Source organism: Halichoerus grypus, chromosome 4 (assembly GCF_964656455.1).
Source record: "Halichoerus grypus chromosome 4, mHalGry1.hap1.1, whole genome shotgun sequence".
Classification (NCBI taxonomy): domain Eukaryota; kingdom Metazoa; phylum Chordata; class Mammalia; order Carnivora; family Phocidae; genus Halichoerus; species Halichoerus grypus.
This window is the reverse complement of record NC_135715.1, coordinates 139,464,264-139,481,804: the sequence shown is the minus strand read 5'-3', so window position 1 is coordinate 139,481,804 and position 17,541 is coordinate 139,464,264. Positions and strand designations below refer to the sequence as shown.

The window sequence follows — 17,541 nt, the reverse complement described above, 5'->3', positions numbered from 1 at the left end:
TGTGTATGGAGCAGACTTGAAGCAGCCCAACTAAGCTTAAAAGAACTCAGTTGCTCACCACCACAGAGAGAAATAGGAATTTGAGAATAGTCAAGTTAACTACTTGATGTTAAAAAAATAAGTAAAGCCCTTTCAGAAGAACATAATAGAATACAGAGTTTCTACAATAGCCATTAACACTGTCCACGATGTACTCCAAAATTACTAGACACAAACAAGAAACTGTAATCCATAATCAAGAGAAAGGGTAATAAATAGGGACTGACTCTAAGAAGAGCTAAGACTGACCCTAAGAAGATCTAAGATCTACTAAGACCCTAAGTAGCACACAACCATTTTAAAACAGCTATAACTATGTTAAAGGACAAAAGGGAAACTATGTTCCCAGTAAGAAAGAAAAAAAATCTCAGCAGAGAAACAGAAACTATAAAAAGAAAAAAATAGGAATTCTATAATTAAAACTCTTAAAAATTCATTGAAAGAACAGAAGGACAGACTGGAGATGTCAGTGAATGTACAGGTAAAGCAATAAAACATATACAATCTGCAGAGCAGAGAAAAAGATTGAAAAAATAAACATAGCAAAAAATAGCAAAAGACTAACATATATATAATATACATAACATACATATAGAGTCCCAAGAAAAAGGAAAAAAAAAAAAAGGAGGGAAATGGAGTAAAACGGTATTTGAAGAAATAATGGCAAAAAGTTTCCAAATTTGATGAAAGACATACATTTACAAATTCAAGAAGGCCAAGAAGACACTAAGATGATAAATGCAAAGAAACTCACACTACACACATCATAGTCAAATTGCAATTTAGTATATGTGCTGCCAAAGCGAGCACAGTCAAACTGCAATTTCAAAGAAAGAGAAAAAGAGGGAGGAAGGAAATGTTAAAAGCATCTGGAGAAAAATGACACATTACATACAATGTAATAACAATAAAAATTATGACCAGCTTCTCATCAGAAACAGTGAAGCCCAGGAAAAAACTGAACAACATTTTTAAAGTGCTGGAAGAAAAAGAATGTCAACCTAGAATTCTGTATCTGGTGAAAATATACTTCAAAACTAAAAGTTAACTAAGACATTTTCAGATGAAAACTGAGAGAACCTGGTGCCAGCAGACCTACACTACAAGAAATGCTAAAGTGATTTCTATAGGCTGAAGGGAAATACAACACTTAATATAAACTGAAATCTTCAAGCAGAATAAATAATAACAGAAAGAGTAAATATGTGGGTAAATATAAATGACTATTTTTTCTTAATTTCTTTCCAATATTTATGACTTTTAAAAATTCTATCATGGAACTAGAGGGTATTATGCTAAGCGAAACAAGTCAATCAGAGAAAGACAATTATATGATCTCATTCATATGTGGAATTTAAGAAATAAAACAGAGGACCATAGGGGAAGAGAGGAAAAAATAAAACAAAATGAAACCAGAGAAGGAGATAAACCATAAGAGACTCAATCATAGGAAATAAACTGAGGTTTGTTGAGGGGGGGGGAGGGCAGAGGGAGGGGTAACTGGGTGATGGACATTAAGAAGGGCATGTGATGTAATGAGCACTGGGTATTATATATATAAGACTGATGAATCACAGACCTGTACCTCTGAAACCAATAATACATTATATGTTAATTAATTGAATTAAAATAACAAATATAAAAAATAGCAAAAAAACAAAAACAAAATTCTATCACTGTGTCACAGAGTTTATGATATGACAACTATAAAAAGAACACGGGGGGCGCCTGGGTGGCTCGGTCGTTAAGCGTCTGCCTTCGGCTCAGGTCATGATCCCAGGGTCCTGGGATCGAGCCCCGCATCGGGCTCCCTGCTCCGCGGGAAGCCTGCTTCTCCCTCTCCCACTTCCCCTGCTTGTGTTCCCTCTCTCGCTGTGTCTCTCTCTGTCAAATAAATAAATAAAATCTTTAAAAAAAAAAAAAAAAAAGAACACGGAATAGTAAATAAACCTATAGATTTGCAAGGTACTTAGATTTTACACGAAGTTGTACAAGAAATTTAAAACACACAAAAGAGCTCTATAGAATAGGAAGAGTACGGAAAAAACTAGATTTGCTACTCTGATTATGTTTCCTATATTTTCCATCCCAATCCTTGAATAGTTTATATGAAATATGAACATTATTTTATATACACAAGAAATCCTAAATTTTATTCATTTATTTTATTTATTTATATAAACATATATGTGTGTGTGCATGTGTGTGTGTATATATATATGAGAAGACTGATGCAGAAAACTCAAGTACTTAGAAATCCAGCTTTTCAGTTTTGGAAATACTTGCCAGAGGTGGCAAAATATTAAATAGCAATAAGTGCTAAAAATAAAGAGATAAAATAAGTATCTTATAGTGAAGAAGGCTGATATGCAAACAATAATGATCCAATGTGTTATAACAGCACTAATATAATAGCTCTCTGAAAAGACCAAAACAACATTTTAAAATGTGTATTTTAAAACAGTACTTTAAACTTTTCACTTAAATAAACACATATAGCATTTTCATGTGCCAGGCATTGTTCTAAGTGTTTTATGTATATTAACTTAAAATAATGTTATGAGGTTGGTGCTATTATCCCTATTTTATAGATGAGGAAGGTAAAGCACAGAAATTAACTTAAGATGTTAAGTAAGTTAAGTAACTTAATCAAGGTCACATAGCTAGTAAGTTACAAAACAGGATCTGAACCAGGTCATAAATAAGGCTTCAGTCTCTGTTTTTAACCACTATACGATGCTGCCCTTAGTCTGATTCTTCCCGTACCACCATTCCAAGTGAGATCATTATTCTAAAATTCTTTATGAATGATTATTTATAAAATCATTGTACCTATATTCAGTAAATTTTTTCACTATAATGTTCTTGCAACTTCTCTACTCCCCCAACAAAATGATGATGGGACAGCCAAATAAAACTATATTATAGTTGCTTTATTTTTATTTGATTTTATAAATATTTTACTTATAAAATATTGAAGTACGATATACATTAAAAAATATAGACAAGTTTAGAGCTGAATTTTTACAAAGTAAACCTCCCACGTAATCAGCATTCAGATCCAGAAATAGAATACTTACCACTACCCAAGAAACACTCCCCTCCATGCCCTTTCCAGGCATACCACGTTCCCTCACACCAAAAGAACCACTATCCTGTTAACATTACAGAGTAATTCTGACTGTTTTTGAGCTTTATATAAATGAAATCATATGAACTGTACTCTTTTGTGTTAGCCCTCTTTTGCTCAAATATTATATTTGTGAGATTCATCTATGTTGATACATGTTGTTAACATTCATTCATTTCAATGGCTTAATTCCACTGTGTGAGTATAGCACAGTTTCTTTATCCACTGTACTGTTGATAGACAATAGTGTTATTTAGTTTTTGGTGCATGCAGGGACATTCTTGAACTTGTTTTCTGAAGAATGTATCACATTTTTCTGACAGGTATATAACTAGAGTGGAATTTCCAGGCCATCGTCTATGCATATGTTCAACTTTAGTAGGTATTGGTAGATAAGTTTTCCAATATGTTTACCACTAACAATGATATATGGACTTAATTCCACATCCTTCCCACACTTGGTGCTATAGTTCTTTTTAATGCGAAACATTCTACTGGTAATCTCTTAACCATTTTAATTTGAATTTCATTGGTTACGTATGGGTTTGAGTTTCTATTCATGTATCTATTGTCCATTCGGATATTCTGTTTTCACTGCCAGTTCATCTTTTGCTCATTTTCCTATTGGGTTACTATTGTTTTCTCATCGATGTATAAGAATTATTTATATATTCTGAAATCAAGGATGTACGTATTAAATATTTTCTCTTGCTTTATGACTTGTCTTTCATTCTCTTAAGGGAGTCTTTTGATGAAAAGGAGTTGTATATTTTAATATTATCTGATTCATTTTCTTCCTTTATAAAAGTTAACACATTTTGTTCTCTGCTTTTTGACAACCTCAAATTCAGAAAGACATTCTGTATATTCTCCCAGCAATTTTACAGTTTTAGCTTATACATTTAGGTCTACAATCTATCTGGAATTGATCTCTGTATCTGATATGAAGTAACATCAAAATTAATTTTTTCCAAGATGATAGTTTAAATGGCCCTATAGCAATCTTTATTTCCTGTGTGTGTGTGTGTGCGTGTGTGTGTGTGTTTAAATGGAGAAAAGAAGAAGTACTCTAGTAGTCACTATCCATTCCAGATCAAAAAACAATTTAAAAAATAATAATAATTAAACTAATACTGACAACAAATCAGAATAAACAATAAATTGGTCTTAACATCTATGTGAGGCAAGTTATTTAAAAAGTTCAAAGTATAGGGGCGCCTGGGTGGCTCAGTCGTTAAGCGTCTGCCTTCAGCTCAGGTCGTGATCCCGGGGTCCTGGGATCGAGCCCCGCATCGGGCTCCCTGCTCCGCGGGAAGCCTGCTTCTCCCTCTCCCACTCCCCCTGCTTGTGTTCCCTCTCTCACTGTGTCTCTCTCTGTCAAATAAATAAATAAAATCTTTAAAAAAAAAAAAAAAAAAGTTCAAAGTATAATGTTTGCTCAAGGTTATTTCCCACTCATTTCATCAGAGCTTGAGAACTGGCAAAGCAAAACTAGCCTGAAAAGATTACTTTGATTTCACAAAGATAGAAATTTTATTTTTATTTTTATTTTTTTTAAAGATTTTATTTATTTATTTGAGAGAGAGAGAGAATGAGAGAGAGCACATGAGAGGGGGGAGGGTCAGAGGGAGAAGCAGACTCCCTGCCGAGCAGGGAGCCCGATGCGGGACTCGATCCAGGGACTCCAGGATCATGACCTGAGCCGAAGGCAGTCGCTTAACCAACTGAGCCACCCAGGCGCCCCAACAAAGATAGAAATTTTAAAAAGCCAGGGGGTAATATATAAACTCTTTACCAAAATTAAATATATGTTTATAATAATGCAGAATTCAGTATTTAAAAAGCTGGTATTAAGCCCCATCTAAAGGAATGTTTAATTGGAAGTGACAAAAAGCACTCATTTTATCATGTAATTTTAACAGTTACACAGCAAGGGTTGAGTGGGTGTCACTCCTCATGTTAACTTCAAATTATACAACAAAAATCCTATCTAAAGTTGTCAAATCAGTCTTTACATAAACATTAACAAAACAAAAATGACAGTGGAAAGGAAAAAAACATGAAGAACGCATGTTTTAATCAAACAAGTTTCTTCATGTTAAAAAATCACAAGTGCTAAAAATCAAACTGAAATGGTATGTTTGAAGTACTATATTATAATACCTTTTTCATAAATCTAAAAAAATTGAAATGAAACAGTATGGGACTCATAGCTAAAACAACTACAGATAGTCATTCAGCATATAAAATCTTCTTCATTTCAACTGAGGTAAAAGTACAAATTCTGGAATTTACTAACAGATATGCAATTGTGTGTTAGTAATGTCCTACAAAAAGACCAATTTGGAACTATTAGGTTTTATTTATTTATTTATTTATTTTAATTTTATTATGTTATGTTAGTCACCATACAATACATCATTAGTTTTTGATGTAGTGATCCACGATCCATTGTTTTCGTATAACACCCAGTGCTCCATGCAGTACGTGCCCTCCTTAATACCCATCACCGGGCTAACCAACCCCCCCACCCCCTCCCCTCTAAAACCCTGTTTGGAACTATTAGGTTTTAATACTGGGTCTTTATACGTTAAGTGTACAATTAATCTGGGTCTCCATAAAATATATTAGACCTTTGATATTCATGACAGAATCATACTCAGACCTTTGTGAATCCCTTAATTCACAAATAACTTTATCCATAAAATAAAAAAGTGACCACTTTCAAGATACTTGAATTAATAGATACAGAGTTGGTGTTTCTGCCATGTGTAAAATTTAAAATTACATTCTACCATTAAGACAAACACAATACATTTTCATATCTGAATGCACAGTATTTCAGACTCTGAAGAAGTATCTTGTGTGCAGAATATTTGATTTAAGACTTTGCTCCCTGATTGGGGTGCCTGGGTGGCTCACTTGTTAAGCGTCTGCCTTCAGCTCAGGTCATGATCTCGGGGTCCTGGGATTGAGCCCTGAGTCAGGCTCCCTGCTCAGCAGGGAGCCTGCTTCTCCCTCTCCCTCTGCCCCACCCCCAAAGGTGTGTGCGCACTAGCGTGCTCTCTCTAATAAATAAAATCTTTAAGAAGAAAAAAGAAAAACTATGTTTCTTTAAAAAAAAAAAAGACTGTGCTCCATTATCTATAATTCCTGCACAAAACATACAGTTCAAAAAATCATGTCAGAATGTAAACCTTCCAACTGTACTTTTTCTTGCATCTAATGCCTTGGGATTTGAAAAACAGTAAAGGAAGCCTGACTTAATAATCATAAAGCCTAGCATACTGCCAAGGGTTCTAAAAATCTCACAAAATATCATGAAGTGAAAATGAAAACTTTGAAGTCAAAGAAGTAAATTGACTGAAAAGAAACATTATAAGAAAAGTTAAAGGAATTAGAGGTTTTTAATTTAAGAAAGAGCCATGTAATAACTTGATTATTACATTACACTAAAATAATTTAGGTTTACATTCAAAACTATAAACAAGCATTTAACACTCATGAGACTGCACTGAGTATTGCAGGACACGAAGAATTGGTATTATAACTGTTAAGAAACAACCTGAAAGAGAGAGAGAGAGGGAGGGAGGGAGGGAGGAAGGAAGGAAGGAAGGAAGGAAAATTAATTTACAACCTAGTTTAGTCAAAGCTACAAAGACACTTGATTGGTAGGATGAATATATGGGCAAGAAACATGCAACTTTTGCCAGAAATGTGGTAAGAGGAAAGCCAGGTACCTATATCAATTATTGAAACAGAAATGGATCTTTAATCACAATTGAAGATGAGTTTGAGAATTTGAGAATTAAGAAATGGTTCACATGTAAAATATAAGGTGAGATCAACTTATCACATTCCCTCAGAACAGAATTAAACTATATTGTAGAAGATATAGAAATAGGGGAAGCACTCAAAACCAAAGAAATCACTGTGTGGAAAGAAATTTCTGTGAATATAAATATATAAGAAAGAAGTGCACATCAGTATGAACTGTGACTAAAGACAAAGTACTCTCACTCTGCAGCAGTGCACAGTGGCAGCAAAACCATCTATAGATACAACAATCTATCCTCAGAGTGAGTTCCATAATAATTGCTAAGCAATTTAAAAATCTTTTTATAATCAGATAAAACTTTAATGAAAAATTTGCCACTGAAAATATAAAGTACAACAAACCAAAACAAATTCTCTCCATTTAAACACTAACTTGTGCTTTGTAAGCACCAATTAATGTTTAATACCTTTAAAGTCAATGAATAATGACACTTTTCTAAAATTTTAGTTTGTAGAAATGTGTAGCATTAGCTCTGAAGTATTGCCTTTTGCTGTTTAAACCCAGGAGGACTCAATTCATCTATTATCTAGAAGGAGTAAGAATGGCAAGATAATAAACCTAAGGATTTATAACCTGACAAACTGTAAATATGTTCAGAAGACTGTGTTCAGGAAAAAGCTTCAGATTTTTCCCAAAGATCTCTAACAGTTTATAATAATTGCTTCTAATTTAATGGCTGGAGTGCTTGCTTCGGCAGCACATATACTAATTTAGTGGCTGGGTTTGAAATGTCAATGTTACCCTCCCAAAAATATACACAATCAAACACATTTGCTTATAAAAATTTCTTACCTTTTCAATGTCTTTGGATCAGAAATAAGGGAACCCCTATAAATTTTCATTGAAACTCACCCTTGGTTGCTGGCACCTAAGAACTCCCCTTTCTTCCCAGCTCTGTTTTATATCTTTCTTAGGATATCTTACTCATGTTTTCTATGCAGTTATAGAGAACAAAAGATATGTAATTTGTTCAGTCCACTACAATGCCAGAATAAAAAGTCTTTACAAAGAATTTCAAAAACTGTCCTCACAGTCTAATATTATTAATACAAAAGGGTGAATTAATGGGGCGCCTGGGTGGCTCAGTTGTTAAGCATCTGCCTTCGGCTCAGGTCATGATCCCAGAGTCCTGGGATCGAGCCCCGTATTGGGCTCCCTGCTCGACGGGAGGCCTGCTTCTCCCTCTCCCCCTGCTCATATTCCCTCTCTCATTGTCTCTCTCTCTTATAAATAAATAAATAAAATCTTTAAAAAAAATGGGGGGGTGAATTAGTACTGTTCAGCCTAATCAGTGTATTCTTGTAACTCATCCTTTCTAGTCATAAATTCCATTTTCTCTTTTAAGAATATCACAACCTAGGGGCGCCTGGGTGGCTCAGATGGTTGGGTGTCTGCCTTCAGCTCAGGTCGTGGTCCCAGGGTCCTGGGATCGAGCCCCACATCGGGCTCCTGGCTCAGCGGGGGGCCTGCTTCTCCCTCTCCCTCTGCCTCTCCGCCCGCTCACGCTCTCTATCTCTCTATCTCTGTGTCTCAAATGAATAAATAAAATCTTTAAAAAAAATTTTAAAAAAAGAATATCACAACCTTCTTTTGCTTTCGCACTGTGCCTTTCACTGGAAAAACAGGAATTTCTGTCACAGGGTAATTTTTTACAATTTTTCTACCGTGCTAGTGTATAGCAGGTAGAAGGCTACTATAAAGTGCTCTCAGAGTCTGGAGAGAAAACAGATCAATACAATAGATGAATATGGTTATCTGCAGAAGAACAGTACAATAGAAACAGCACAAGAACAAAGCTTAAAAACACTTGGGTTTTAATCCCAATTTCCTGCTGAGCAAGTGACCTCAAATAAGCTATTTAACCTCTCTCACCCTCAATCTCTTAATTCTTTTTAAGAAAATACCACTACCCATCTTAGGGTTATTTTAAGATAATTCAGTAGGCACTCAATTAAATAATAGGTATTATTATCTTAAAGAATGTTTAAATGTTTTCTGATAAAAACCAGAGAAACCTACTAATTCAACCATTATCCCTAGGAGGCTAGACTAAATTTACAGAAAGCTATGATCCAATTCAATCCAGTTTATTATCCTGTCTATAACAAGGTAATGGTACTTCTGGAAGCACTAAAATGGGAACTGAATATTACTTAATTATTGGTTTTAGTTATTAAATAGTTTATGTAGTATATATTTAATCCTAGAGCATTTAAGTTCCATTTCTGTATTTGGAGAATTGCCCTCTAGATGAGTCTTAGTGAGAAGCCAAGGCTACCTTCCACTAAAGCAAACGTGCCCAACATCGCTTTACAGGTCTCCCTTGTAGGCTCTGCCAGTCAGATGCACCCCATGCTCTTCCCTTTTCTCCCACTGGACCTGATTCAGGGGTTAATGCAAAGAAATGAAGGCTTTAAGGAACTAATTCTGGTTAGAGTGGCAGCAGCAGCAATCTTCCAAAGTCAGAAGCCAAACAAATACATTCTTTGGTTCTATTACAACCTAGATAAAAGTCTCTCTTAAGACCACTGAATCCCCTTTACTCTGAACCTATGCTCTCCGAACAATATATTTTATATTTTATATTCTATATATCTTAATATCATGAAGGGCATTAACAAGTGCTCTATCCACGGAAAAAGGAATAATCTAAACATAAATGAATATACCGGGGTTCTAATGTTTTTCATGAGTATATCATGAGTGTGGTACATGTGTCAGAACTCTACAGCCTGATCCTCTGTGAAAAATGACAAATCAAGTGCCAGAACACCTCAAATAGGAACCAGATTCCGAACCCATGGCACGAGTAAAATATAATTACTTGTGATATTTTCTGTGACAGATCATTCATTTCGCACACATAGACTTCCAACACAAACTACTAAATAGCCGACAGTGCTCTACACAAGTCAGTAGGTGTCTAATACTTTCAGTGGCACTGTGCACAAGTGACAATTTGCCCCCCTCCCATAAAATAAAGATGCCATACTTTCAAGGTCCGAAGAGAGAAAGAAATGAAGAGCGTCTGAGAGGAGAGGAAGTTGATTTTCTAAGTTCAGAAGATTTACTTTTTTCCCCCAGGAGAGTTTGCAAAGCCAGTTTTTACATACATAAGTTTCTACCATATTAGACATTATTCCATTTAAAACACAAAACACTCAACATTTAGAACACTGGTAAATTTAATTTTAACCAGAAATCCCTTCTACCTGAATTACACAATTTCTCAACTAAGCCTCCACCAACATGCTGCCCAGTCACACTTAAAAATGGTAATAAGAATACAGATATTTGTTTTTCCTATTAAAAAGCAAGTGTCAAATGTACATTTCATACCTTTATTAAAATTAGTTTCTAATTACTACTCCTGAGGTTTTGTTTCAGGTACAAAGTATGTTTAAATCAGAAAACTGGAATGATTATGTTGCAAAGAGAATTTCTCCAAAGGAATAAAACTTTTCTCGCTGATATTTCAATATAATCACATACCAAAAATATTAACCTAAGCATATTAATGCCCAATAGATATTAAGTCAAAGCACAATACCGGAACAGATTCGAAATATATCTGATCCAATTTTTCTTTTTTTTTTTTAAGATTTTATTTATTTATTTGACAGAGAGACAACGAGAGAGGGAACACAAGCAGGGGGAGTGGGAGAGGGAGCAGCAGGCCTCCCGCGGAGCAGGGAGCCCGACGCAGGGCTCGATCGCAGGACCCTGGGATCATGACCTGAGCCGAAGGCAGACGCTTAATGACTGAGCCACTCAGGCGCCCCAATATATCTGATCCAATTTTTTACCTACTCTCAATTTTTAATTTATAGACCCAGCATTCAAATCTTATGTGTTTGTACTCACTGTCCTTTCAAAAGTTGTATCAAAATTCAATACACAGGGGCGCCTGGGTGGCTCAGTCGTTAAGCGTCTGCCTTCGGCTCAGGTCATGATCCCAGGGTCCTGAGATCGAGCCCCGCATCGGGCTCCCTGCTCCGCGGGAAGCCTGCTTCTCCCTCTCCCACTCCCCCTGCTTGTGTTCCCTCTCTCGCTCTCTCTCTCTGTCAAATAAATAAATAAAATCTTTAAAAAAAAAAAAAAATTCAATACACAAACCACCCAAAACACCAACTTTGGTAGGGTCCGTACTTTTTTTTTAAGATTTTATTTATTTATTTGACAGAGAGAGAGACAGCACAAGCAGGGGGAGAGGGAGAGGGAGAAGCAGGCCTCCCGTCGAGCAGGGAGCCCAATACGGGGCTCGATCCCAGGACCCTGGGATCATGACCTGAGCCGAAGGCAGATGCTTAACAACTGAGCCACCCAGGCACCCCAGTAGGGTCAGTTCTTAAAATCAACTAAGAACTTACTTTACAATTCTGTCTGCATCTGGAATAGTAACAATACAAATATTCTTTAGAATTCTTATCCACACGTTACCAAAAATATTTCAGAAATTTGAAAGTTACCACACAAATGATTGTTCTTTCTTCATCACTTCTTCCCTAATGTATCTCAGAAAACTAATTTTAAAAATACCATTCATGGGGCGCCTGGGTGGCTCAATCAGTTAAGGGTCTGCCTTAGGCCCAAGTCATGATCGCAGGGGCATGGGATCAAGCCCTGGGCTCCCTGCTCAGCAGGGAGCCTGCTTCTCCCTCTCACTCTACCACCCACCCAACCCCCCTGCTTGTGCTCTCTGGCTCTCTCTTTCTCTGTCAAATAAATAAATAAAATCTTTTTAAAAATTAAAATACTATTTATATTCACAAAGACCTAAAATTGCTCACTTTCCATAATAACCCACACCCAAAAGTAAATTCCCAGTCCTAAAAATGGAGCTACTTTGAACAAGTCAATGGCATGGAGACTAGGTAGTGGGATGACTATAGGCCTTTTTGGATCCTGATTCAAACAAACTACCTATAAAATGGCATTTTTTAGATATCAGGGGAAATGTGGACTGGATAATCAGATATAAAATTTCTCTTACTTTGAGGAGTATGATAATAGTATTATTATGATTAGCTAATATTAGGTCCTTATATTTTTAAAGGAGACATATGTAAATGTAAGTTTAGAAGTGACATGACAATGCCAGAATTTAAAATACCAGACAAAAGAAGGAGCAATTATGTCAAAATGTTGATAACTTTAAATCAAGGGAGGAGTCATTATATTACCCTCTCTATTTTTATGTATGTCTATTATTTAACATAATAATGTTATTTATGTTTAAAATTTTTTATAGAAAGAAAGTGGGGGAAAAAGGAACAAAAGAATAAACCAACCAGTTACCTTTTCCCAGTCAACTCAACTTGGCCTTTCTTATTGAAGAAGAACTTGGAATCATTATATCCCCATCCATTCCATTTCATAACTTCTTGCCTAGTAATAATAAAAAAATATGTTAGACCTATGCTAAAATCTCATAACTGAAGAGTATATCATTGATATTAACTTTTACAAGCATTTAAAAGACCTTATCCCATTAATATTACATTAGTTTAAATAATATATTAAAATGTCTATGTATTAATCTTTTTAAATACAGAATCACTCTGATGAGCAGCACCTGCTTCACAAAGGGCAACAACTAAATTTAATGCATTCAAAGAAAAAAAAGGAACGAGAGAAAAATATAGAGTATGCATCAATTTGTATATGTTACTAGTTTACATTATAGGATGGCCTAAAAAATTTTGCAATTAAAATAAAATTTGAGTAAGATGCAAATTTTTGCATATATTAGAAAAATCACAATTATTTATCTGCTATGATGAAAAAGACCAATTTACAGAGTAAGTTCTCTAGTAATGACACTCCTAGTAGCAGACACTTAATAAAATAGATAAAAAATCTGAGAGCTGGGTTTACAAACATTCTAAATCCTCCAACTTCCATGTAACTACCAATTTCTATCTTGACCTACATATTAACATAACAGTTAATGACTACACTAGTTTTTAGTATTCCAAAACAATATGGTATTTTGAATTTCTAAAATGCTAATATTTCATTGTCTTAGAAATCACTTTCATTAGAATCAGGGACTCAATGGGATGCCTGGGTGGCTCAGTAGGTTAAACATCTGCCTTCAGCTCAGGTCATGATCCCAGGGTCCTGGGACTGAATCCCACATCAGGCTCCCTGCTCAGCAGGGGGCCTGCTTCTCCCTCTGACTGCAGCTCCCCCAGCTTGTGCTCTCTCTCTGTCTTGCTCTCTCTGACAAATAAGTAAATAAAATCTTAAAAAAAAAAGACTCTTTAATTTTGAATATTACATAAGAATAGATAGGTCTAGGCCTGTGCAGAACACAATAAGCAACCACACTGAAGTATTCTACCAACATTTATTACATGTTTTAGCATGGTCCCCTAGTATATCTGGGCAATAAATTTTATTGCAAATTCAATTATGCAATCTATGATGAAAATACTTGAGGAAAACTTCTTCTCTATACAGAAACTCATTTGCTGCATAAAAATTTCAAAATATATCACAAGAAAAAAATTTGTAAATATTTGTGGTGATGGATGTTAACTAAACTAGACTTACTGTGGTGATCTTTTCACAATATATACAAATCTTGAATCATTATATTGTACACCTAAAATTAATTACATGTCAAGTATATCTCAATTTTTAAAAATGTCAAAATAAACAAAGATGCACTCATTAGAAAGCATTCTAATTCTCCATAATTCCCAAGGAAGAACAATATGTCAACTGACAAGCAAATTTTTTATTACAATCATAATTCTTCATCCAAATCAAAGACTTTTCAAACAAGTAGAACACTAACACAGCACAACTGAACCAAGTATAGGTTGTTAACTGGTCATTACCTATACATAAAACTGAGAAAAAGAAACTAGGCATGCTCTCTTTAAAACTAGTTTGCTATCAATAAAAACTCTAGTCCCTAAACAAAAACAAACTGTTCAAAAATATCTCAAGAGTATCAATCCAGAGATTGGATTTGTAAATGAGACTGTTATGAACTATCACCCAATGTTTTCTTCTGATTTCACATTCCTACCTCATTGTAGAGGGAGATTCTGGAAGAGAGCTTTTGGAAAAATCTCTACAGAAAAACCTCATGGCTAATGTCACCACTGACTTCCCATTTTCTTAAGATTACATTTTCTAAAAACCAATTAACTTATCATCTGCTTCACTTTTTTCATAATTAATTCTCTTCACTTTTATGAAGTATAATTTACTTAATATTTTGTATTTCCATAATTTACATGAGGATGATATGTACATTTTAATTAACATTTTACTTAATGTTTTATAATATGGCATAAATTATTTGTGAAATGCATTTTATTAGTGGATTTAAACATTTGTCATGAAGTCTGTACTCTATAAAACAAAGTTTGGTGTCACACAAAATAAATGCAAAAATACCAACATAGTCATTTTGCTTTGGTATTACAATCACTAGGCACTGGGAAATTATTTCAGTACAGATGTTGAATTTGGTATGTTTACATAGCTTAACAATGAGAATCATTTTCCTTAATATGTTTAGAATTAAAAAAAAAATTATTCCCATATGGCCTCAAAGTAAAAAGTGAAACCTGATTATATGTGTTCACTCTTAGCACTGCACAAGAAAAATAAATCAAGGGAAGCGGGAAATATCTGCTGCTGTGCACTCAAAAATGAAGAAATTTACATTCTGAAGAATCACTAGCCTTAAATTTTCAGTTGGGTAACAGTCTAAAGAATTCCCAAGTTTTCAACTATAGGCTAAAGGTACTTTTTCTCTCTTTTCATCTCAACTAGAAAATTCTGCCTATGATATTTAAACCATTACTGTTTATATACCATTACCATATTTATACCAACTTATGGAGCCTTCCCAGAAGTTGAAATGTAGACATTTGTAATCCATTTGTGCCCCGCCAACAGTATTATGTTGCTGAAAATAGTATATATTTAAAATCTAGGTTACCCCAAAATCAATCTTCTGATATCTTCAAGTACCCCACATATTATATAAAAAGTAGGCAAATTTCCTAGGTTTCTGGTATTAAACTTTGTACAAAGGTATAACCCTCAAATTACTAATATATTTCCTGACAGTTAAACACAACTATGTGATTAAACTTTCAAAATAACTTCTTATACAGAAGAATATAATGAGTAACCTGAAGGGCATTATAGCATTAACATTTTAAAAGTTAATAATAAAACTTTACAGTCATAGAATTCTAAAGCTAAAAAGATCCTTAGAAATCACCCAGTTCAACTGCTCATTTTTCAGATGAAGAAACTTATGCCCAGAGAAGCACTCATGATTACACAGCTAAGCTAGTTGTGAGCATCAGAAAGTGAACCCCCAGGGGCGCCTGGGTGGCTCAGTCGTTAAGCGTCTGCCTTCGGCTCAGGTCGTGGTCCCGGGGTCCTGGGATCGAGCCCCGCATCGGGCTCTCCGCTCCGCGGGAAGCCTGCTTCTCCCTTCCCCACTCCCCCTGCTTGTGTTTCCTCTCTCACTGTGTCTCTCTCTCTCTGTCAAATAAATAAATAAAATCTTTAAAAAAAAAAAAAAAAGAAAGTGAACCCCCAGTCTTGGGAGAGGTAATATCCAAAACCCACTAAGTCATGCCCTCAAGTAATCAAAATGATTTAAAAGAACCCTTCTTTCATCACAGCAATATTTTTCAAAGCATTATTCCATTTATTATTATAGTCCTTCTTCTGCACTTGACATTTAAAAATCAAGGACTATGGTTGTGTCAGTAAGCCCAATGCCCTTACTTTCTTTATCTACAGTATAATGAATTCCGGCATTCAGAATAATTATCCCAAAGCATGGCAAGCACTAAAATGAAGAATGATCAAAGAATCATCAACATTCCATAAGATTCAAATAAAATGATTCAATTTTCTACTAACCCCAGAGATCAATTAACCAGACTGATCCCTCAGACTTTCCAATTCTTAGAGCTAACTACACCAAATTTAATGTCTTCAAAATACAAGACCCCTCCTCCTGCCAAGAAAAAATAAAACTGGATTGATTTTGCTACATGAAAAGTGAAAAAAATAAAACAAATGTTTTACACATTTACTTATCTAACCATAGTATCAAATGGTAAAGAAGCACTTTGTATTAGCTGGCGTAACAAAAGAAAACGGAGACATAACATAGCATCATGTATACACAAGGTGGCAGTATTCTCCCATGATATACATATTCAGTACTCTGCATTTTTCCCCGAGCTGTTGTTTGCACAATCTTTAACTGAAATATTTAGATCTAACATTATTATTATGAAACCCAGAGACCCTTTCTTAAAAATGGGAGATACTCACTTTTAAGTCTCTGCATAGACATAGACTACTACTCCTCTAAAAATGGTAATAAATTGCAAGCATCCTGATATAAACGCATAGTTTCTACCATTACTATTTCAATCATATTTTTTCATTAGAAAATATGGAAAAGGAAAATATGCTTTAACCTAATTTTATTTTGGCTTAGCAATAAAAAATTCAACTAAGTGATAACAAAAATTCTTTTCCAATATAATTCCAATAATCAAAATTCTAATAAAAGATACTTCACTACTTAGTTCAGATGAAAACCAAATTTTTATCTATCTTTTCCAGTTTAAACAATAAGAAAAAGATACTATGATCTCAGAGATTTTAGAAAATAAAAACTGAAGTATGAAACAAGCCTCAATGCTAGATTTTTTTTTTTTAAGATTTATTTATTTGAGAGAGAGAGCTCAAGTACACATGTGGGGGGAGGGGCAGAGGGCAGGGGGTTGAGAGAATCTCCAGCAGACTCCCCACCCAGCATGGAGTCTACTGCAGGGCTTGATCTCACAACCCTGAGATCATGATGTGAGCCAAAACCAAGTTCAATGCTGGATTCTAACTAACCAGGCTCGGTATCAGATAAATTCAAATTAATCCCATACGTAGTACAATATATATAAATAAAAAATCCTTATTATCAGGTTGTGTGCTTAATTACCTCAAGACCCAGAAAACCTAAAGGAAATCATGAAAGTGAAGTAAAAAAGTGTTGAGAAAGATACCAAGATTTTATCAATAAACAAATATATCCCTAAAAAGATCTGCTACAAAAAAATTCCTATAATTGAAATAATAATCCTACTAACTTCTTTTATTAAAAAAAAAAATTGAAGCTGAGTTACCATGAGAAATATAAGGGGCTAATGAGGGGAGAAAACTATAGAATACTAATTCTAAACTTAATTTAAAATGTATACATTTTAAAATAAATTTAATATCATATCTAGTCTACAGGTCCTACAAAATTATTTTTTTTTAAAGATTTTATTTATTCTGTCAGAGAGAGAGAGAGTGCAGGCGCGAGCACAAGCAGGTGGAGTGGCAGGCAGAGGGAGAAGCAGACTCCCCGCTGAGCAAGGAGCCCAACATGGGACTCAATCCCAGGACTGTGGGATCATGACCTGCGCCAAACGCAGACGCTTAACCGACTGAGCCACCCAGGCGTCCCTACAAAATTACTTCTAAAAACTCA

General features: G+C 34.8%; 1 protein-coding gene across 5 annotated transcripts in view; it reads right to left on the bottom strand.

Moving 5' to 3' along the window:
- AGPS (alkylglycerone phosphate synthase) overlaps positions 1 to 17,541 on the bottom strand; it is a 187,871-nt gene that overhangs the window by 106,201 nt on the left and 64,129 nt on the right. For all 5 annotated transcript variants that reach the window (XR_013447227.1, XM_078071030.1, XM_078071027.1 and 2 more), the window contains exon 2: positions 12,306 to 12,395. Coding sequence is in view for 4 of the 5 variants with exons in the window: in XM_078071027.1 (XP_077927153.1) it covers positions 12,306 to 12,395 (90 nt within the window). In the remaining variant the exon portion in view is untranslated. The remainder of the gene's footprint in view (positions 1 to 12,305; positions 12,396 to 17,541) is intronic.